This window comes from Ctenocephalides felis, unplaced genomic scaffold (assembly GCF_003426905.1).
Source record: "Ctenocephalides felis isolate EL2017-DRISC unplaced genomic scaffold, ASM342690v1 CF-g0.4_SCAFFOLD_01604, whole genome shotgun sequence".
Taxonomy (NCBI): Eukaryota; Metazoa; Arthropoda; class Insecta; order Siphonaptera; family Pulicidae; genus Ctenocephalides; species Ctenocephalides felis.
The window spans coordinates 48,034,704-48,059,845 of record NW_020537758.1 but is presented as its reverse complement, the minus strand read 5'-3'; the positions used below and the strand labels follow the sequence as shown (position 1 = coordinate 48,059,845).

The following is a 25,142-nucleotide window of genomic DNA, read 5'->3' as shown; positions in this document are numbered from 1 at the left end:
ATTTGAATTTTTTTTTAAATATGAAGTTTAGCAATTAATATTCACAATGAACGCGCAATTAATAACTAAGTGCGATATTATAATGGAACAAAATTTTAAAAGGTTTATTGAATTATTATGTATTTTTGTACTATTATAAGCTATATAGGAATAAAAATTATTATATATATTTGATATATTTTATAACAATATGTCTGTAAGTATTCCAAATTTTGCAGAGTATTTTGTATTGAACAATGCTGTAAATTATTTAATTTCATGTAAATTTCTCATATGCATCTTTTATATTATCACAATTAATTTAAAATATATAGAAACTACAATAAATTTTTGTAATCGATTGAATTAATCGTGGGTTTTAAAAGTTACAAAGATTTGCAACCCAAATTAGCAAATTTTATATTTCTCTTTTAGAGTAAATCGAATTGACGCATAGTCATCTAATGCCATTAGTATTAGTATTAGCATTAATTGTTATTATTAGTAGTAAAAGTTGTAAAATATTTAGATTTGCATAAATTTGTATTATTAAAAATTAACTGATTATGAACTTGATTTATGGTTATAAAAGCTGCAACAAGTATTTGTTCATCAATTTTCAGAAAATAACATTTGAGTTTATTTTCTAACTAGTGGTGTGTATGGCATTGTGCCTTGAGGCAAATTGCTGGAACTTCCCGTACCGTAACAAAATATGTTCGAGAAATATTAAATGTTTTCATGTAGATTATTATAAATACTGTGACATTGTTTCATATTTATAAGAATTATATAAATTAAATTGCAAAGTTGAAAATATTTGTTTAAAGTATAATAGAACTTAAGTCAGAATTACAATTAAAATCTGAAAAAAAATCTGATACAAAAAAAAATTTTTTTGAAAAAAAAAGAAAAAAAAATGAAATTTTTTTTTTCAAAAGCAATTATTTTGTTAAAACAAGCAGAAAGTTCTTTGTATCATTCAAATCCGATGCTTAATTCTTTCAAAAAGTGCTATTTTTTGCACATTTAGCTCATGTATCTCTGGAACCGTTAGACTTGCCAAAAACTAATCACCACTTCTCCTCGTCATTACAAATTGAATGTTTCTTGGATCATTCAAATTGGATGCTCCAATTTCTCAAACTCGATTTCTAATTTCTCCACTCTTTGCTCCGTATCTCCGAAACGGCTGGACCTGCCTTTGCCAATAACTAATCAACACATCTCCCTATCAATAGGAATTGAATGTTTTTCGAACCATTCGAATCGGTTGATCGGTGCGCCGGAAAACGTGGACAAAAATTTGTATTCATATATACATACACACACACACATCCATTATTTCTGAGGTATGCCAAAATGTTCAGAATCCTTCAAAACGTGAAGAAATGTAAAAATTTTCAATTTCGATTTTTGGACGATTACAATAACTTACGGAAAGTTAATGAAAAATGCAATAAGCTAGAAAAGGTTGTCCGCTTCTGATCTGCAGAATACTCGAACGGGCTTCTTTTTTATCGACAGGTTATAATAGTAATATAATAATGCAATTCCCAATTGTATTTTAGAGCATTAGAGCATGACATAGGTTTTGCGGTAGCATTGAGAGAATTTATTGATCGTTTTATTAGGGATATATACATCAATGAATTTTTATATAAAGAAGATACTTGAATTACCTTTGGGGACGTAACTTAAAATTTTATTAGCCAAATTGGGTAACTGATAGAAATAAAAATCATCATGTCGTTAGGCGGAAATAGTCTTTAGTAACCATACTTGGAAGAGAGCGATGGTTAAATAAAAAATCATGTTTCCTATATTTGTATCTGAGTAATTTTACTTAGTTCTTTTCTATTAACAATAATGATAAAAATAACAATTATTGTATAAAAATATCTTCACTTATTTCTAATAATTAGAATAGAATCAATGGATGGTTAAGGCATGGTCAGAGATTCTACAAGAATCTCATACTCTATAATAATGCATTACAATTTACACGTAAATATTACCATTAATTAAATTAACACCAAGTTTCTAAAATTTAGATTTCCTAGAAATATTTCCTAAGACTTTTTTCTTTATTATCCAATGTAAAGGCACGTCTACTGTTTTATGGATTATGTGGCAGGAACTGAATATGAATTAGACAGGACTTCAAAAGAACGATGAAGTATTTCCCATGTCATCAAAGATACGATTGCCAGATTGTGAATAGCATATATTATCTAACAATCAAAAACAAAAAAAGTATCACCACCGAATTTAGTTATAAAAATAATATTCAAAAATGCTACCAACGAAATTTCTAATCCGCTGCTGAGATTTTATCATATCTGTCATCGGATCATGACACCCCAAAAAAATGATAAATCATGTATAATTTTTTATTGCATTATTTAATTCTTGGAACTGTTTTTTAGCGCTGTCAGGTAAAATGTTACATGTGAATAAAAACAATATTTAATAAAAAATATAAAAGGTAACAAGAACGTTAACACATTCTAAAAATTTTAAATAGAATTGAGTTTAACATTATATAAATAATCATTTTGTTAATTCTTATTTTATAAAAATATGTTTGGTAGAGACTTCAAGCTATTTTGATTTAAAAACTGTTTTTGGTCTATATATAGATTTATAAATAATACTGATGAATATATATGCATGGTCTCATTGTAAGTAAAATAAGAAATACTTTTTGATTATATTTTATATGATCAGATCATAGACCTCATCATGATGCCTATGGATCGGATATATAAATTTAGGTAAATATAGTTTATAGTTGTACTAAACTTCACGGTTTATCATACTATATTATAACATATTATATTATATTATATTACACGGTGTTGTATAATTTATACAAAACATTAGGTGAATTAAGAATCTATTTAAAAAACCAAAAACATTGAAATGCATTTGCGACATTAAAAAGTGTGGAAACCTGTGCTTTAAAAGAGAATTTTATCGAAGAAAATTCATTTATTATGTATGTAATGAACAGAAAACTTATGTAAAGAAATTGTTTTTTGAGTGAATATTTCTGTGATGTATAATCATTATTAAAAATTAGATGAAAATAGGAAGAAATATAATTTAAAAACTAATAATTTAAATAGCCCATAGTTTTTAAAATAAATTGTATTTATTACTAAAACAATATGTATATAAAATTTCAACATTATAATAGTGTTGTTATTTTACTTAATAATTTATTCAAAATATCGAGATTTTGGCACCTTCTATCCATTAAAAACATTTACTTACGACTCATTTTATTTTGTTAATTTGAACATGTAATATATTTATATAATTCTAGTGTAAATTTAACATGTGTATTTACTCAAAAATTTTAATACTAATCTGTAAAGTAAATGAGGAATTTATAAAAAATCAGTATAAGGAAACTATCTCAAATCGTAAAACGTCACAAAGAGTCTACGACATATAATAGTTTGAAAACCTGTGCTTTGAAAGATAACTTTATCGAAGTAATCAATTTATGATGTAGATTGTGAACAAAAAACTAATTTCAAATGTTTAGTTAATAATAATACAACAATTAATTTGATAGATTTTGTGACAAAAAATATGTTCTGGTATTCCAATTAATTGCTACCTAGTTTTATACAGGAACATTAGTTAAAAATTAATATCTTAATTTCAATTTACCGGAAATTTTCCACCACATTTATATTTTTTTTAAGCTTGTATTGTGATTAAATAGCCACATAATTATTATTATTTTAGTTTAAAATAATAGTTATGGTTATTTATCATATGTGGTATAAATTTTTAGAATGTATGTTTTGCATATTAGATGTATTTAATAAAAAAATCTTAGAACACCTAATTTTAAAAAAATAATTTTGTAAGTAAATATTGCTGTGCTTTATTCTTAATATTATTCAAAATTCAGGGAAATCAAGAAGAAGTATAAATCAGGTACTAATAATTTAAATAGCATAAATTTTTTAATATAATTAACTTCCTGTAGCATAGTTATAGTAATGGACAGAAAATCAAAAATGAAAATCTTTGCATTTCTCGACGTTTTGAAGGTTTCTGAACATTTTGGCATACCTCAGAAAAAATTGATGTGTTTGTGTGTGTTTTGTACGTCCGCATTTTTTCGTTTTCGGGCGCACGGATCAACCGATTCGAATGGTTCAAAAAGCATTCGATTCCTATCTATAGGGAGATGTGCTCATTAGTTTTTGGCAAAGGCAGGTCCAGCCATTTCGAAGATACAGATCTAAATGTGAAAAAATGGCAGTTTTTGAGAGAACTAAGCGTCCAATTTGAATGATTCAAAAAACTTTCTGCTTGTTTTAATGAAATAATTGATTTTGGAAAAAAAAATTGTTTCAAAATAATTTTTTTTTTTCAATTTTTTTTTCAAAAAAAAATTGTTTGTATATCGAAAATAAATCAGATTTTATTTTTAATTCTGACTAAAGTTCTAATATACTTTAAACAAATAATTTCAACTTTGCAATTCAGTTTATATAATTCTTATAAATATTAGACAAAGTTACAGTATTTATTTGTAATAGTCTGTTTGAAAACATTTAATATTCCTCGAACATTTCGTTACTGTACGGGAAGTTCCAGCAATTTGCCTTAAGACACGATGCCGTACACCCCACTAGTTATTATATTTAATTATAACAATCAGAGTCAAAATGACTCTGTTACAGAGCTGATATAAGAACAAAACTATTAACAATTAATAATAATTAAAATAAAAGGTAACTAGCTGTAAGTGGAATTCTGTCTTAAGGCAATTAGGGCATCGTGCCTTAAGGCAAATTGTTGGAACTTCCCGTACCAAAAATTATTATTTTTTTAAAAACGATTAACATTTTTGAAAAAAATTTACTTCGAAAAAAATAGATTTTTGAGAAACTATAAAATTGACAAAAAATTACTTTTTTTTTGAAAAAAAATAATTTTTTATTTAAATAAAAAAAAATTTTTTGAGAAAAAAAATTTTTTTTTTGAATACAAAAAATTTTTTTAAAACATATTTTGAAAATTTTTAACTTTTTAACTTCCCGTAGGGCAAGTTATAGTAATCGCAAAAAAATCGAAAATGAAAATTTTTATATATCTTTACGTTTCAGAGGTTTTTGAACATTTTGGCATACCTTAGAAAAAATGGATGTATGTGTGTGTGTGTGTGTGTGTGTGTGTATGTATGTATGTATGTATGTATGTATGTATGTATGTACGTGTGTGTATGTATGTGCGGATACAAATTTTCGTCGACGATTTCGGGAACACGGAACAACCGATTTGAGTAATTCAAAAAACATTCGATTCGTATTGACAAGGAGACGTGCTGATTAGTTTTTGGCGAAGGCAGGTCTAGCCGTTCCGAAGATACGGGGCAAAAAGTGCCAAAAACGGTACCTCCGTTTTTAAGAGAACGGAGCGTCCGATTTGAATAATTCAAAAAACGTTTTACTTGTATTGACAAGATGTAGAATTGATCAAATTTTCATGAAGGCAGGTCTAGCGGTTTCGGAGATCTAATGAAAAAAGTAAAAAAAAATGCCATTCGGCGGTTAAAAATGATCATTAGACATATGCACATCAAATTATCAGATATTTTATAGAGATTTTAACAATAAGAATAATTTTTTTTACATTTCTATGGGTTCCGTACCAATGCTTATGCGTTAGACGGCTTGCAAGCTTTGACATTTCGTCTCTATGCAGTTCAAGCAGTGCGATTGCTTTGAAAAAAAGTTCAGATTTTCCAAAATATGTCAAAATGAAGAAAACATTTTTTTTCAAAAAATTTTTTTGTTTTCAAAAAAAAAATTTTTTTCTCAAAAAAAAAATTTTTTTTTACAAGTAAAAATTTTTTTTTTTCAAAAAAAAGTATTTTTTTGTCAAATTTATAGTTTCTCAAAAATCTAATTTTTTCGAAGTAAAATTTTTTCAAAAATGTTAATCGTTTTTAAAAAAATAATAATTTTTGGTACGGGAAGTTCCAGCAATTTGCCTGAAGGCACGATGCCCTAATTGCCTTAAGACAGAATTCCACTTACAGCTAGTTTTTCAAAGCAATCGCACTGCTTGAACTGCATAGAGACGAAATGTCAAAGCTCGCAAGTGCCGCGCCGCCTTCTAACGCATAAGCATTGGTACGGAACCCATAGAAATGTAAAAAAAAATTATACTTATTGTTAAAATCTCTATAAAATATCTGATAATTTGATGTGCATATGTCTAATGATCATTTTTAACCGCCCAATGGCATTTTTTTTTACTTTTTTCATTAGATCTCCGAAACCGCTAGACCTTCATGAAAATTTGATCAATTCTACATCTTGCCAATACAAATAAAATGTTTTTTGAATTATTCAAATCGGACGCTCCGTTCTCTTAAAAACGGAGGTGCCGTTTTTTTGGAACGGCTAGACCTGCCTTCGCCAAAAACTAATCAGCACGTCTCCTTATCAATACGAATCGAATGTTTTTTGAATTATTCAAATCGGTTGATCCGTGTTCCCGAAATCGTCGACGAAAATTTGTATCCGCACATACATACACACACGTGCATACATACATACATACATACATACATACATACATACATACATACACACATACATACATACATACATACATACACACACACACACACATACATCCATTTTTTCTAAGGTATGCCAAAATGTTCAGAAACTTCTGAAACGTAAAGATATATAAAAATTTTCATTTTCGATTTTTTTGCGATTACTATAACTTGCCCTACGGGAAGTTAATAATATAAACTAAATAATTACTGTGAAATTGTTCCAGTGAACAGTTCAATATGCTATGTCAAAGGAATTTTTGAAAGAAAATATGATAAGATAAATACATTTATACATCATGATTTAAAATATGCAGATCTCGAGTATCTGACACCAACAATTGCAGGAAGCATCAAACCAGGAAAACGTTAAAATATTTCAACATGATCCAAAAAAACAAAAACAGTTTTTCTCTGAATCATTTTGATTTGTGACATTGCATGTGTCTACCATCTAGGGTCTGTCACGTTTACACATTCGTTTTCTACCCTCACACAGAAGAGGTCTTCGAGGTCTCCCCACTCCCATTTTAATTTTGGCTCCTTTGATGGCCTCGCTGAACATCTTCACACGGCAGTCTCATTTGGGAAGCCGTTCAGCTGCACACGCACGTTGGAAATAAATCATATGTAAACATTACGACAGATAATATTAAATTGAAAATAACTTTTAAATTACGATTAAATAAATAATAATAAGTAATAAATGAGTTATCAGTTGATAAGATAAGTGACGAACAGATGTGTTAATCATAGTGTTTGGTGAGAATATACATAAAATAAGTGCTGATAGTGCAGTGTTTGATTATTGAGTTCAAGGAACGGATGGATATTAAATTGACGCTGGTGCTTTGAATTAATGTAAGTAATAATTGATATTAATTAATAATTATATCAAAAATATACTAATATATTCTTATATTAGTATATTAATATATTCTTATTTTATATATATATCATTTGTTGTAACCTCATATAGTGTGTTTATATTTTTAATTTAAATCTATATAAACTAGTGGTGTATGGCATTGTGACTTAAGCAAATTGCTGGAACTTCCCGTACCGTAACAAAATGATCGAGGAATATTAAATGTTTTCATATAGATTTTTATAAATATTGTAACATTGTTTAATATTTATAAGAATTATATAAACTGAACTGCAAAATTGAAATTATTTGTTTATAGTGCATTAAGACAGAATTTAAATTAAAATCTGAATTTTTTTCGATATACAAAAAAAATTTTTTGAGTGTTTTTATTGGAATGATATACGTTTCGAATCTTGATTTGACTCATCTTCACAAATACAAAAATTAGAGTACTAACTAATATATACATATGGTTATAAAATAAAAAAATAATATTGATTGCTTATGGATTACTCTTTCGTATTCAGAGAGTGGAACAAGCTTTGATCACATAACCGTACCTTTACAAGACTATCATTTTATTTACTTTATTTTATTATTTTTTGTTTTATAGCTATGTGTAAATACTATTCGTGCCTCTCATTTCTCTAAAAAAATATTATTGATTACTCATTGATTACTCATTCCTATTCAGGGAGTTGAACATGCTCTGATCAGAAAATCGTGCCTTTACATGTCTTTTATTTTATTTACTTTATTTTTTTTTTTTTCGTTTTATAGCTATATGTAAATACTATTCGTGCTTCTCGTTTCTCAAAAAAAATATTATTTATAAATTAATTACTCATTCCTATTCAAGGAGTTGAACATGCTTTGATCACAAAACCTTATCTTTACAAGGGTTTCATTTAGTTACTTTTTTAACTTCCCGTAGGGCAAATTATAGTAATCACAAAAAATCGAATATGAAAATTTTTATATATCTTTACGTTTCAAAACCTTCTGAACATTTTACCATACCTTAGAAAAAATGGATGCATTTGTGTATGTGTGTGTATATGTGTGTGTGTGCGGATACAAATTTTCGTCGACGATTTCGGGAACACGGATGAAGTGATTTGAATAATTCAAAAAAACATTCGATTCGTATTGATAAGGAAACGTGCTGATTACTTTTTGGCAAAGACAGGTCTAGCCGTTCCGAAGATATAGGGCAAAAAGTTTTGAAGGGAACGAATTGTTTCTCATTTTTGTACTTTGTTTTAATTTGTATGCACTAATGATGAGTCAAACCATGACTCGAAACGTGTGCTATTCTAAGAAAAACATTCTTCTTCATTTTTTTATTATTCTATTGAATATATATATATATATATATATATATATATATATAACGATTTTTATTATTGTTTTACAAAGTACATAGTCATTAGTTCTATTTCTATTATTTCACTAGTGTATTTTTTGTTACTGCAAAGAATGTTAATTAAAAAATGATTACGAATAATTTGATTTAATAATAACAAACTACAACAAACTTTGTTTTTGTTGAACTAACATTAGGCTCTGTAATCTAATCATTACATTTAACGAGTAAATAATGAGTTCCTTTTCCAAATCGAATGTCATCCTTGTGAAGAATGAGTTTTAAAACGATAGAATATATATTTATTAAAGTAAAAAATGTAGTTTTTAATTAAAGATGTTTTTTTTATTTTATCAAGATCAATATGATGCAAGTTGTTCTGGAATGATACAAAAGTAAATATTTAGAAGCGTTTGTTTTGTCACCAATGATTTTAGTATAGAAGTGTTGTAACTACAGGATGTTTACAAAATCTAAGTAAACCGTTTTAAATTTAAACAAACTGAGCTTGACAGGGTTTTAATTAAATTATAAGATAAAACTTTTATTTAAAATTTATATAGGAAATTGATACTAATATTGAATCTATATTTATGATAATAAACTTTTTTATTTTAAATTCTACAATTTTTGTAAAATTTGATATGAGTTATAAATGAGCTCAATTCCAAAAGTTACCTATAATATTTAATAAATAGTATTTGGCCTATAATTATCAGATTTTTCATTTGTAAGCTGTTTTACATTTTATATTGATTTGTAATTGAAAAAGCACTTTTAAACAATATAACCTGAACCAATAAGCCACCTAAATTGTTCACTATTCAATTGATTTATTCCTAAATTAATGAATATTTTTATTTGACACTTATTGATATTTGTGCTGAAAGTCTATTCTTCTTATACCATAAATTTCACAAGCTTCCAATTTGGCCAAGATTCATGGCAAATTTATCAGTAAATATTAAACACAACTTTGTAAAGAGGTTCTAAAATAATGTTTCATAGTTCTTAAAGCATTTTATTTATTTTATTATAAAGATTTTATTATTTTCTACTATAAATAATTTCTAATGTTTACATCCACGCTTTCATAAATGTGCCTTATGCTATTTTCATTGCTCGCGTAGGTCAGCTTTCACACGAATGTATTTTTTCACATGTCACTATTAGAAAACAGTAAATTCGATATTACTGATAGAAAATTGTAATTTATTCCTCGACATTACGGCCAGGCCTATCTGTAGGCAATAAAACGATATCCAATATTATGAAACATGAAAATATCGTGTATTTGAACACCTAGAGAAGGCGTTAGTATCTAATAATTTCATAAAAAGTGTATATATTTGAAGTCGAATTGGATCCAATTAATTCATATAGTTGTATGTGAATGGTAAAAATACATTTCTATAACCACAGATATTTCTGTGTAGCTAAATTATTTTAAAAATTAATCTGCAAGTCTCTATGAATTTTGTTAAATAAATATAGTATTATTAAATTTCTTCTAATCCTCAGTCTATTATTCTTATACATGTGTGGTCTAATATCATTAGAGCTAAATGCCAACTTCGGATATTTGCAATGAGTTAGTTTATCGATTTAAATTGCAAAATTAAATTGCCGTTCCTTGACTATTTAGCATTCAAGGAACATAAATTTTCTATAAGTAGATATTTGTATAATTTGGTTTGAATTTTATGATATTATTTGTATGGGCTTAGATAGCACTTTAAATTACAAGATTGACCTAAAAATAACATGTGGGTAATATGATTTAGAAATTGATAATCCGCTTAACTGTTGAGAAATAGATACAGAAAATTTATTTAAATTTATTTCTTTAAATTTTATAGCTCATCATTATAATGAGCCATAGTCTCATTATTCCTAATTAACCATTTATTTTTTTGTTTCCAGATATTTAATTCAGCGATGCTTAAGAAGTAAGGATAATTTTATTTAAAACTGAGACCGAAAAGTCGGATATAAAAAACACGATGGATTGTGATTCATGTTCTGGAACTGCTCCTCCGGAGTTTTTGCTGCCACCTCCTCCACTGCCGCCTTTTATGGCCTTTGATTTTAAGGATTCTTTGTGTTCAGCAGACTTCCAAAATGAAGACATGTGTGCTAGTCTTATGGTAAATATTTGTCTCTTATAAAATCTAACTTATCTCATAATTGGCCAAGATTCCATAATTTGTTAGAAACATTTCCATGTTGCACGTTTAGCTCCAAAATTAGTTTGATTTTAATCAAATACCTAATATTGGTACTATCTATCAATTTAATAATATTTGTTTTTTGGCAGTATTTGGATTCTTCGTACCATGCAAATTTGTCATCACGAATTTCAACCATAATCGCAGTCTGCACTGGAGTTGTAGTCGTATTTGCAATTTTGGGATTACTAGTCATTGCCAAGTAAGTTTAAAACCAAAAACAACAAATCATCATAAAATTTTAATTGTGGCTATTGAGAATTGACAATTGACTGACTCGTGACCATTATTAATAATATTTCTTTTATTTCAGATGTCGTCAAAACATGGCATTCAAGAAGATGAATTTATACAAGAACCAAAGCATGATGCCAGCAGACCAATGTGTCTACACCAAAAACAACAATACAAATGTGTCGAATTATTATGAAGACATCCACGAAGCACAACACATTATGTATCACAACATGACGGCTATTCCCACATATCATCGACCTATAATAAAGGTGAGGCTTAATCATTTAAATACCTATTGTCTAGATCAAACCGTGGTGGGAGGATATTAAATTGTTGACAGCTGCTTGGAGTCATTTATGATAGAACGTTCTAAAATAGAGCTATTATGAATAAAGGATAATTTATTTATAGTAATAACTTACCTACATTTAATAAAAGGGTTTCGATTAAGTAATAATCGATGTACGTTTGGTGAAGGGGTTTTTATAGACATTGGCTACCGCGTTTTTGGCTGCTAGCAACCTACTGATATTTATATTTTTTGTAGAATTTTTAGATGTACATTAGCCAGAAGTAGCAAGACTATTGATACAAGGTCATTACAATTTTGCTTTCTATTAACTTTTTTAGTAATTTTCTGTAAACCAAAATACCTTATAGTAATCCTCTTACATTGTTTGAAGTCAAAACTAATTAGCGTTGTCCCATAAAGGCAGTTGCAAACTTTAATTTAAATTTATGAGAAAGCTCATAATCCATTTTTTAATGGCAGATTAAAAACACATTTCCAAAATCTATAATCCACTTTTGCCTGTTCTTGAGTTAAAATCCTTAAAAAATTCTACCTGGCACTTAAATCCAAACGTTCGTGTTTTATCCTTATTAACTGGCCTATAGTTTTTAAATCATATCGTTATTTATACACTACTATAATATTATAAAATCATAAGGTTCATAAAAATATGCTTGATAATAAAACCATGCAATAAAACTATTTATATTGCATCTTGTTAACTGGGTATTTTTAAGTATGCCCCTTGGCTTGGTTTTATATTCGATCGTTTAAGTTATTAATAATTATACTAGTATATAGTATAATCATTAATATCAAAAAAATTATAGCATATTTTTCGAATATATCATAGCGTCTAAAACCTGATCAAATGAAGTAAATATCAAAATACAGATTTATTTATAAGATGATGAAAAATAATATCATAATTATTTATTAACTAATAGTGATATTGTTTCCTCTTAGAACTTTGGAATGTTCTAATAATATATTTATAGTTGATGTTAATAATTATTGCTTACTAATTGTAAGCACTTTTGAACAAGATTCATAATTGCTCTAATTAGTTAGAGCTTAAATTCTAACTTATTCATCATAAGTTAGAAATGTAATTATAATATGAAGAAGTTATGTACAAGGCAACGCCTAAGGGGTCAGCTAGTATATATAACATCGTTTTTTTCTTGAACATATCAATTTCTTAAACATTATCTTCAATATATTTGGATCCGCGAATATTAAAAAAAACACACATAAAAATTAAATTTTGTAGGTATAATTATTAACATCAATACATAATAATAATGAATACTTTATTTGTAATTTAAAATCTGATCGCTGTCTTTTCAGACTTGGAACCTCGAGGCTATACTTCCATACAAATATTGAAAAAATTTGAAATTGTATAAAATTGTAAAAAAATTCATTCACAATAAGATAGAAATGTAATTATAATGTGAAGAAGTTATACAAAAAAAAAAATATTTATATAGTGTCTAAGACAACGCCTAACGGGTCAGCTAGTATATATAACACCGTTTTTTTTAAACGTATCAATTTTCTAATTATACTGGTATACATTTTTCAAGTATTACTACAATAACGAAATGGTCTTTAATCCCAAGCCGATCTTCCCATACCAATTTATTACTTATATTGAATATATAAAAATAATTACATCTTACCATTCTCCAAAAAATATGTCAATTCTGAATTACACACACGTCACTCACAGACCCTTTTTTTACAAACAAAACTTTGGAATTCTAAAAACTAAGCCGTTTTTTTTCTTCATTACAGCCTGTGGCGATCCATTACTACCCAAATAGCCTGCATCGAGTAGACCGCAGACAACCCGCATACATTTGTCGGAGTGTCGCCAGAAAACCTCAAAATCATTATGAAGACGAACCTCAGTATCAGCTTACTCGCCAACCACAATTCCCAGAAAATATTCAGCCTGCGAATGATACACCGAGGTATCAGGATGCAGCAAACCAGGAGGAGTTCGAAGACAATCCTGGACCGATTTACGAAGAGTTGGATGACAACAATAAAGTCAACTATGAGGATAGTGAGAGCGGACAAAGAGAAAGTGAGGACGATTTTGCTGAGGATGAGCTCAGTTCTGTAGAATATAAATATCCTGTTAGTTACTACATGTCAGAAACTCTGCCTTTGAATCGTTCAATCGCTTCCCATCAATATCATCATCGACAGCCAGAAAGTCACGTACGGAACTCAAATCCAAACTGTTGTCACGTAAACGCATTCCAGAGATACCCGAGTTCCCAGAACAATTTTGGCAATTCCAGCCGATACTTCAACAATCCTAGAATCCAAGGTCAGAAGAAAGTACAACCAGAAGAAATTACAAGTGACCTCGAATGTGCAAGAAGTGACGATTCTGAAAATTGTGAAATAAACACTCAAAGTGATAAAAAATTAATGAAAAACACTCACTCAAGTGCGATAAGTGTACATTCTGTAAAAAGTGCCCCGAGGGGATCAAATTTTAGTGATGAACTTAAAACCTCAAGATGTCATATTATTAATGAGGACAATAGTGATATCAAAGTTGGTTGGAAACGTGGTATTTTATTACCAGATACTAGTCTGAGGTTCCATCAAAGTGGTATGCAGTCATTGCCATATGCAATTTCAAGAGCTGAATCTGCAAGAAGGTCAAATTTAAATGTTTCACATACTTATTTCAATAGACCAAGATGTGAAAATGGTCAGGATTCATCTTTTGGTTCTGACAGTGGTTATAGTAATCACACCCAAAGCTCGTACACACGAAATATCAAATAAAAAAATAATATCATAATTATTTATTGATAACTAATTGTGATATTGTTTCCTCTGAACTTTGGAATGTGATAATAATATATTTATATTCATATTGATGTTAATTGTCAATTGATTCAATTGATGTTAATAATCAATATTACTATAAGACTAAAAATTGTGAAAAAATATGAAAAATATGTTTGGATCGGCAAATATTTTTTTTTTTTTGAAAAACCACAAAGTTGAAATTTTTGTAGGTATAATTATTAACATCAATACATAATAATAATGAATACTTTATTTGTAATTTAAATTTGTTCGGCTGTCCATTCAGATTTGGAACCTCCAGACTATACTTTCATACATATTTTGGAAAAAAAAATTGAAATTGTATAAAATTATAAAAAAATTACATACACAAGAAGTTAGTAATGTAATCCCAATGTGAAGAAGTTAAAAAATAGCTTAAATATTAAAATTGCTATAAAATAAGCCTTTTATGTAGCTGGTTATACATATATGTAAATATTGTGAAAATGATCTCTTATTTAAATCAACAATTATCTCCGTTCTTATCATAATTGAATTTACAACGTTTTTAATTTAAACACTATTTGGCTATAAATTTGTTCATTTTATTTTTGATTGATGAAAATATTATATTAATACACAAATTATGATAATTATGTTGACTACGGAGATAATTTATATATTTTGTGAATAAAACATAAGTTTAAAGATTGAATTATTTAAAATGTGTAAATATTACTTTCATAATGAAATATCTATATATATATTTTTGTAAGAATACTAGTCCATTTATATATAATATTATTTGAACAGAATATTGTACTTTATTTATTGAATATATAAAATTCGATTGAAATATATTTTGAGTGTATCATTTCTTTTAAGTTTCAGGAATAAATTATATCTATCTCATATACCCATTTTTGTTGTACATATATTTTAATATATTTATGAAAAGGATGAATAGATAATTTGTGTTCACTTATATATTTGAACGATACAATAACTAGTATATAAAAACCTGATTTTTGGCAAATTCATTTATTGTATTTGGACAGTCTTGTTGAGATATTAGGACCCAGACGAAGTATTTATGAATTACGCAATAGTGATTTATCATAGTTATTACGATGACAATTCATATTTTTATTTTTGACAAATTATCTTTTTCCACATATATTGTAAGTACCCATTTAAAGCAAACTCTTGCAAATAATAGTATTCCTATTTCATTTTCTGTAGCATCTAAATAAACCAAATAATTTATTTATTATACATAATGCAACAAATGACTGTACGTTTTCCAATTAAATTTTAACTACGGTTAGCAAATGAATTTTCACAAACTGTTCTAATTAAATTAATGCAAGTCGTATAAAATATTTACAGATAATTTATTCCTCACCACAAAATTTTTTCACATTAATCAAATGTTTCAAACCACAAAATGTTGCAAGCCATTTGCAACTTTTATTTACTACTTGTTTGCATTAGTTGCAAGATATTTGTTAATAAACAATTATTTAATCAAATCAAACCTTAATCAGATAAATTGAAATTAGGCTGAACATAGCAAATTTTGTCTGTATGGAATATTTTTACTTATTAACTTCCCGTAGGGCAAGTTATAGTAATCGCAAAAAAATCGAAAATGAAAATTTTTATATATCTTTACGTTTCAGAGGTTTCTGAACATTTTGGCATACCTTAGAAAAAATGGATGTATGTGTGTGTGTGTGTGTGTGTATGTGTGTGTGTGTGTGTGTATGTATGTATGTATGTACGTGTGTGTATGTATGTGCGGATACAAATTTTCGTCGACGATTTCGGGAACACGGATCAACCGAATTGAATAATTCAAAAAACATTCGATGTGTATTGATAAGGAGACGTGCTGATTAGTTTTTGGCGAAGGCAGGTCTAGCCGTTCCGAAGATACGGGGCAAAAAGTGCCAAAAACGGTAACTCAGTTTTTAAGAGAACGGAGCGTCCGATTTGAATAATTCAAAAAACATTTCACTTGTATTGACAAGATGAATAATCGATGAAATTTTCATGAAGGTAGGTCTAGCGGTTTCGGAGATATGGAGGAAAAAGTAAAAAAATGAGCCATTTGGCGGTCAAAAATGATCATTAGACATATGCACATCAAATTATCAGACATTTTATAGAGATTTTAACAATAAGTATACATTTTGTTAACATTTCTATCGGTTCCGTACCAATGCTTATGCGTTAGACAGCGACGCGGCGCTTACGCGCTTTATATTTTGTCCCTATGCAGTTAAAGCAGTACGATTGCTTTGAAAAAAAGTTCAGATCTTCTACAATATGTCAAAATAAAGAAAAAAAAATTTTTTTCAAAAAAAAAAAAATTTAAAAAAAAATGTTTTTTTTTAAAAAAAATTTTTTTTTCAAAAAAAAGTTATTTTTTGTCCAATTTATAGTTTCTCAAAAATCTTATTCTTTCAAAGTAATTTTTTTTTCAAAAATGTTAATCGTTTTTGAAAAAGTAATAATATTTGGTACGGGAAGTTCCAGCAATTTGCCTTAAGGCACGATGCCTTAATTGCCTTAAGACAGAATTCCACTTACAGCTAGTTTGGTTATGTATCCATATTATTAACTTCCCGTAGGGCAAGTTATAGTAATCGCAAAAAAATCAAAAATGAAAATTTTTATATATCTTTACATTTCAGAGGTTTCTGAACATTTTGGCATACCTTAGAAAAAATGGATGTATGTGTGTATGTGTGTGTGTGTGTGTGTGTATGTGTGTGTGTATGTGTGTGTATGTATGTATGTGTGTGTATGTATGTGCGGATACAAATTTTCGTCGACGATTTCGGGAACATGGATCAACCGATTTGAATAATTTAAAAAACATTCGATTCGTATTGATAAGGAGACGTGCTGATTAGTTTTTGGCAAAGGCAGGTCTAGCCGTTCCGAAGATATGGGGCAAAAAGTGCCAAAAACGGTACCTCAGTTTTTAAGAGAACGGAGCGTCCGATTTGAATAATTCAAAAAACATTTCACTTGTATTGACAAGATGAAGAATCGATAAAATTTTCATGAAGGTAGGTCTAGCGGTTTCGGAGATATAGAGGAAAAAGTAAAAAAATGGGCCATTTGGCGGTCAAAAATGATCATTAGACATATGCACATCAAATTATCAGATATTTTATAGAGATTTTAACAATAATTATACATTTTGTTAACATTCCTATGGGTTCCGTACCAGTGCTCATGCGTTAGACAGCGACGCGGCGCTTACGCGCTTTATATTTTGTCCCTATGCAGTTAAAGCAGTACGATTGCTTTGAAAAGAAAGTTCAGATCTTCCACAATATGTCAAAATAAAGAAAAAAAAATTTTTTTTTAAAAAAAAAAATTTAAAAAAAAATTTTAAAAAAATTTTTTTTTTCAAAAGAAAGTAATTTTTTGTCAAATTTATAGTTTCTCAAAAATCTCATTTTTTCAAAGTAAATTTTTTTCAAAAATGTTAATCGTTTTTAAAAAAAATAATAATATTTGGTTTGGAAAGTTCCAGCAATTTGCCTTAAGGCACGATGCCCTAATTGCCTTAAGACAGAATTCCACTTACAGCTAGTTTGTTCTTGCATTGAAATTAATGTTAAGTTGTGCATTTGCTGTGCAAAGGTGTTTTTTAAGTGTATCATTGACAAAATGTACATAGTGTTCATTTTGAAGTCAATTGTGCTAAGTGTTTGAAATGTCCCAAAACTAAAAATAATAGTAGCTAATAAAAAGTGATTTCTAAGACTGATTTGTTTTTGCTTGAAATTATATTGCTGTGCTCATGAAAAATGGTTCCTGGGAAATAAAGGTAAGACAATAAATAATATTAGAATTGATTCATTATTTTGTGTTATATAATATATGAACTCGATTATTTTAACTCGAACTTAATTTGCTCGATGATATATTGTCAATCATTCTATACTGTTTTATGAATGTTTTATCAATTTTAATAAACAAATTAAGATTTTAATGAAATATTTATACTATTTTTAAAATTGCACAATCAATCAAGTAATTGCATATTGGTGTCTTATTTGAATATAGTGATTTCAATCATAGATAAAACAAGGGTATTGTGATTTCAAAGATACCAAAAATCTAGAAAATTGTTCATTTAAGTGGTGTGCTATTCATAATTTGAAACTATTATTTTTTCAATTATGATAGTATTTTTTTAAATTTTTTTCATAAATTGGTCAGCTCATAAAAGATGTTAAATTTGTATTCACGACAAGATTTTTTTTGACTAAATTTGTATTACTAATTCTATTGTAATTACTAGTTTAATTGCTATAAATATTTTTATTTAATTTTTGAAAGGACCTTGTATTTACAATGAATTTACTCATTACAGATTTCGATACTGTTTATGAATTTGTTGAACATATCTGTTTAGAAATATATATTTGCACACACACACACACACACTCGAATATATATATATATATATATATATATATATATATATATATATATTATATTTTTCTTTTTTATGCTTCATTTTTTAAGAAAAAGTGCATAATCCATTCCTTCATCAAAAAAAAATTATTATTTTGTAATCATCATCATTAATACTGTTATTCTATATTGAAATTCTTGACAGAAGAACCTGATGATGGAACGTACCTAGTTCCGAAACGTCGTAATAAAACATCTACAAAAACACTTTTTTTTATTTATTAGATTAATTGTTCGGAACATGAACCCTTATCAATTTATTAAGAAAATCCAGGAAATATCAATTATATATATAATGCATAAATGAATGATTTAGTGCTACATTGCCTTGCTGATTTAAAATATATACTGCCCAAAATTCTATTTATACACTGTCTATCATAATTTTAATTTTTCTATGGGTAAGCTTTCTGAAAATTAATTTATAATCATTAAAAAATAATTTAAATCTGAATGTCTATAGTACCTTCAAATATTGATTATATTATTCAAAAAAAATTTTTTCAAATATATTTTTTTCTAGTTAATGCATTTTTAATCTCATTAAGAGATATCCGATACCTCACAAATTGAAATCTAAGAAATTACTAAAGAAATCTTACTGCAAACATATAAATCACTAATTATTTCCCCATATAGTACAAAAATTAGTTCCACCTCCAAACATACGTACCACACAAAATTTCTCAAAATTCATACCGCACACCGGCATTATCTGTCCAGTATCATAAGTCAACTTTTTAAACAAATATTTCATTTCTTTAAAGCGATTTTAGTCGTCAGAAGAATCGTTTCAAAGCCACGCCGATTAAAATTATCTCAAGCATAACCATACGGTTTATTTTTTGAAGTTATTGTATTCCGGGCGTTTTGTGTGGCTTAGCGATTCTGGACAATGTATTAGGTAGGATATCAATTTTTATTCAAAGGAACTACCTGTAACTAATTGAGGTGTAAATTTTGGTGCGTTCGTAAATTCTGGCAGAGTCTTTGGATAGAAGACTGTTATGTTATGGGATGACTGTGTTTACCTGCTCCGATTTGTGAGACCTAGTAATAGACTGACAGTTGATCAACGTTTTACTCATACATTTTTCTCTTTTATTACTTAAAAAATTGTAATGTTTAAATAGTGAGGCGCATAGCATCGTGCCTTAAGGCAAATTGCTGGAACTTCTCGTGCCAGAAATTATTATTTTTTTTTAAAATATTAACATTTTTGAAAAAAAAATACTTTGAAAAAAATCAGATTTTTGAATTACTTTACGAGAATGACTTTTTTTTTGAAAAAAATAACATTTTTTTTTTTTGAAAAAAATTTTATCTTTATTTTGACATATTTTGGAAAAACTGAAATTTTTTCCAAAGCAAACGGACTGCTTTAACTGCATAGGGCAAAATGTCATAGCGCGTAAGCGCCGCGTCTAACGGATAAACCTTGGTACGGAACCCATGGGAATGTAAACAAAATTTATACTTATTGTTAAAATCTCTATAAAATATCTGATAATTTGATGTGCATATGTCTAATGATCATTTTTGATCGCCAAATTGCATTTCTTTTTACTTTTTTTACTAGAACTCCGAAACCGCTACGTCTGCCTTCATGAAAATTTGATCACTTCATCTTCTTAATACAAGTGAATTGTTTTTTGTATTATTAAAATCGGACGCTCCGTTCTCTTAAAAACTGAGTTACCGTTTTTGGCACTTTTTGCTCCGTATCTTCGGAACGGCTAACCCTGCTTTCGCCAAAAACTAATCAGCACGTCTCCTTAACAATACGAATCGAATGTTTTTTGAATTATTCGAATCGCTTCATCCATGTTCCCGTAATCGTCGATGAAAATTTGTATCCGCACACACACACATCCATTTTTTCTAAGGTATGCCAAAATGTTCAGAAGATTTTGAAACGTAAAAATATATAATAAATGTCATTTTCGATTTTTTTGCGATTACTATAACTTGCCCTACGGGAAGTTAATTAGTTTTATTATTTATTCGATATCAACAATTTAACAATTGCTATTTGAATTGAAACTACATCTACATAGAAACACATTATTTGTCATTATCGATCACGGTTTGTTGCAGAATAAGCAGCATACTTTTATATCTAAGTATTCAAATTTTATTTTGAATGATCAATAATTCGTAATTAATATATTGATGATATCAATTCAAAGTAAAATTTATCTCGTTTCATATGATAAAAATTAATGTTTGAACAATTATACAAAATGCTACTAATTACTGTCTGTACTGATAATATAAGGAATTATATTATCTGTGCGATCAGGCGTTTTACACATAAAATGCAACTTTGCTCATATGTTACCATTTACATATATATGAATTTATAATATACAATTCAATATAATGACAAGTTTATATTATTCTTTCTATCAACTGATTTGTAGAAAATAAATGTTCTTAACAATATTTCCACCAGCCGTCTGATTATATCTAAAAAATCGGTAAAATGCATAGTGGTTTCCCAGTTTTGTTTTCTTGTCCTCTCTTTCGGTTTTATAATCTGCAAAGTTTAAAAACATCTATAATATTGCAACTCGGTTTACTTTTACATTTAATTAATTACATTATATACCCAGTAGACGCGCCGCTGGTTGTTGTTACTATCTTCTTGTTTATATTATAAGATAATTATTGTTAACAATCTCTGCTTAATGTTAATGCCTATGTAAAACAGATTGCAGAATCAATTAAATAAAAAAAAAATCAATTACATAAGTTTAATCATTTCATGTTAAGAATTGCTAGATAGTTAATCTTAAGTAGATAAAAAATCTACGCAATCTGATAAAAGAAAAAAAATTATAACGACCTAGACAATTCGCATAAAATATACGATGGTGCAATTTATACAAGAGATTTTGAAAATAGATATTGAATTTGTAGATTTGATTTTGATAGCCATAGGAGCATTTTATTAGGGGTACAAGAAATTGAAAAAAATGTACTTCTCACGAATAATATTTAGTTAAATGTATGTATTATCATTTATTGTATCAATTATTTATACAATATTTTATATATTTTATCATATATTAATTGTTATTATTATACTGTTATTTACATAAACTTTTTTCAATTTTTTTTTATACAGCAATCAGAACTCTTTTGCTTTTTTCAAAATGTTTTACAATTTCTTTTTTTTTTTCAGGATTGTTCCAGAAATTCTACAAGCAGTACACCTAGTAGTAAAAACTTGCAATGACTACAAGTAGTAAGTGTTTTTATGATATATAATTAGTATATTTAAATTATATTAAGTTTTGGTTATTGTCTCGGCGTTGAAACAAATTTCATATATGAAGCAGCCAATTCGTCGAATTAAACTCTTGGATAGTTTTGCATTTTTTAAGTAATAAGCATAATAGTTTTGTCGAATAATTTTGAATTTTATTTATTTTATATTTATCATTATGTTTTAGTGCTGCGATGTTATAAAATGTATAATCAGAATTGTTCTAAACTCATTTGTTTTGTTCTAAATTGGTCTAAACTCATTGGTTTTGTTTTTCCTGAAATGAATTGCTGATTGATGGCATATATAATATATCTAAACATATATAAATAAAGAAAATTTAATATTATTGCTGATTTATGTATAACTTTTACAAACTAATAACTTACAAACCTTTGATTGAAAATAAACATTATTCTCATGAATCACAATAGATGCCTACTGATTCTGATTAATATGATGCAAATAAAAACCTTTGACTTTAGTAAAATATAATATGATTAAATTATGAATTATAGCAAAAAAAAATGTATATTTTATTTGTTCTACCAAACTTAATGAGGAATTAAAACACCTATGCTAATAAGTACTTTAATTCCTTCGATGACTTTGTTAGAATTAATAAAATATACCTTTCTCGCTGTAATTTTTAATTTAAATAATATTTTATTCTTGTTCCTGTTTTTTCTTTCTTTTTTAAAATTTAATTATACAATATTTAACTCAGTTTTAATAGAAATAACTTTTTAATGATATTTCATTTATATTTTCATAATGATTATGTTAAGGATAATATTAGATGATAATGGGTTTGGGTTTATTAAAGATCAAATATTAACTATTCGTTATTTGTCTGATAATTTTCCTATTGGCCTGTATTATAAAATATCCCAAGTAATTTTTTTAGTATTTTTCTAACTTCTTACTTTCGTATTCTTAGTTTAATAAAGAAGAAATAATCAAAAAATATTAAATTTTGGCATTCAAAGTTTTACCAAGAGCGTCGACAAAACGTAGTTTCTAGCCGTTTCTCCATATACATACTATCTTATTATAATTTTTAAATTTCTACTAAATACCATCCTTGCAATGTTGCATCACATATCGCAATTTCAATAAATCATTCTGGTATCTCATGTTGAATCTTCAACTGCGTAAACGTTAGTCTTAAAATTCGACATGTCTATTTTGTGCTAGGTTAATTAACTCGAAACATATACCTGTTTAAAACTGAAACAAATAAATAAAACACGTTTTTTGGTCACATTTTCCGTATGTTCAGTAAAACACTGTTTTATCATTTGTGGGGATCTGGAGACGTCTGCAATTTCTTGAAAATATACAAAAGTTAGGTACCGTTTTCTTTTGTCTCAATCGACTTCAACCAAGATGTCATCTGTGACCCACAGCTATGTCTGGCATAGTTTTTTGTCTTTGGTATCATTTTCGACATCTGTTTTTATTTATCGCTTTTGAAATTTAGTTCTTTTTGTTGACTTTATTTTTCCTAATGGTGTTAATTATTTAGAGTACTACTGATTTATGATAGGTCTCGTTTTTTTTTTTTAATTTTTTTATTTATGTACTAAATATTAATCATAATCGAGTGAATAAATCTTCATTTATTAGTCACTTAGATATGTTTAAGACATGTAAAAATGTATTTTTTTAGATTTTTATAAAAATATAAAAATAACATTATAAAATGTCTAATAATTGGTGGATTTGCAACCACTGGTTCCAGGTTCTATTCCTTCATTGACCAGCTTAAATATCTTACATAATCTTTAATCAAATCTTTGTAAATCTTTAATATCAATCAAAGTACAAATTATATTGCTTCCAAATATTTATTAAAATTTGTTCAAATAACTTTCATCTATTAACAGGAGTTCTACAGCTTCTATTTTATTGTACTTTCTCAATCTCGAATTTACCACATCATGGTTCAGTAGCCGAACTTCTAATCCAAAAATTCATGATGTGCATTTTTTTAAATTCTTTTATATTTTTTATTATAAAGTACGTAGTAATCTTTATATAAACGCACCGACGTCTATCCACGTATGAAATTAATAAATTAAATGTCACAAGGTATGTAGAATGTTATATAATGTAGTTCGATTTAAAATAGGGCCGAACTAGGAAAAATATTATTCAAATATATAAGTATATTATAATATACTTATATATATATATATATATATATATATATATATATATAAAATTATATTTTAGTCCATAGAATATTTCTGCATACTTTGTCATTAAACTTTAAGCATTTCATGCATTGGAGTCAATCCTAAATTCAAATTTATTTCCCAAAAAAAAATTAGTTTTGAATTGTTTTATTCCTTAGTTATTTATGTGGAGATGTAACTAAAATGATTTGAATAACTAAGTAAATGAATAAAAGGACTCATTATCACACAAATCCCCACAGCTTAATTCCATAGGTCCAGATTGGTTTAATGATTGATTTATATTATTTTCAACAGACTCATTACGCAGTAGCCAATCAAATTCTTTCATTTTGATCATTATTTGCTACTTTTTTGTTTTTATGTGGCTTTTCCAAGTAAGTCTGCTGTCTAAATGCGATCTCAACATGAAAACTTTGCAATTAACGTTCAAAGAATTTAAGGAAAAATACAAACTTTGAAATCTCATTCAAACTCATCAATAGACGACATTAACCAACTATTTGGCGTAAGAAGATTGAATTGCCTTTAGATTTAGTCTTAGATTAGCTTCAATATATCATTATCTTTTTAATTGTTAAACTAAGAAGATCTCATTGGAGTTCTTCTTAGACATCGCTCTCATATATTGTCAATTTAGCTTATAGGAATTCTTATATATTTCTGATTGCTGAATAAAACAGAGTTAAAAATAATTGCATCAATAATATTTTATCGATTTTATCAATAATTTTAATGATCCAAAACACATGTTACTTACTTGTATTGGC

General features: G+C 27.4%; 2 protein-coding genes across 3 annotated transcripts in view; both read left to right on the top strand.

Annotated features, from left to right (window-relative positions):
* Nucleotides 1-10,892: 10,892 nt before the first annotated feature.
* LOC113373893 lies at nt 10,893-14,455 on the top strand. Its single transcript, XM_026614159.1, has 4 exons — nt 10,893-10,964; nt 11,135-11,247; nt 11,359-11,551; nt 13,375-14,455. The coding sequence occupies exons 1-4, from the start codon at nt 10,893-10,895 to the stop codon at nt 14,386-14,388; spliced, it is 1,392 nt and encodes a 463-aa protein (XP_026469944.1). The 3' UTR covers nt 14,389-14,455.
* Nucleotides 14,456-22,087: 7,632 nt separating this feature from the next.
* Nucleotides 22,088-25,142, top strand: part of LOC113372304 — a 236,110-nt gene continuing 233,055 nt past the window's right edge. Inside the window, exon 1 of one of the 2 annotated variants that reach the window (XM_026612628.1) lies at nt 22,088-22,150. The gene's annotated coding sequence lies outside the window, so the exon portion shown is untranslated. The remainder of the gene's footprint in view (nt 22,151-25,142) is intronic. The other variant, XM_026612627.1, reaches the window with a different exon arrangement.

What these genes read in the sequence shown, in the direction of transcription:
- LOC113373893 (XM_026614159.1), top strand. Translation starts at nt 10,893, where the DNA reads ATGGCCTTTGATTTTAAGGATTCTTTGTGTTCAGCAGACTTCCAAAAT. An exon ending in ACATGTGTGCTAGTCTTATG is followed by an intron (nt 10,965 to 11,134) that starts GTAAATATTTGT and finishes GTTTTTTGGCAG; the next exon opens with TATTTGGATTCTTCGTACCA. An exon ending in GGATTACTAGTCATTGCCAA is followed by an intron (nt 11,248 to 11,358) that starts GTAAGTTTAAAA and finishes CTTTTATTTCAG; the next exon opens with ATGTCGTCAAAACATGGCAT.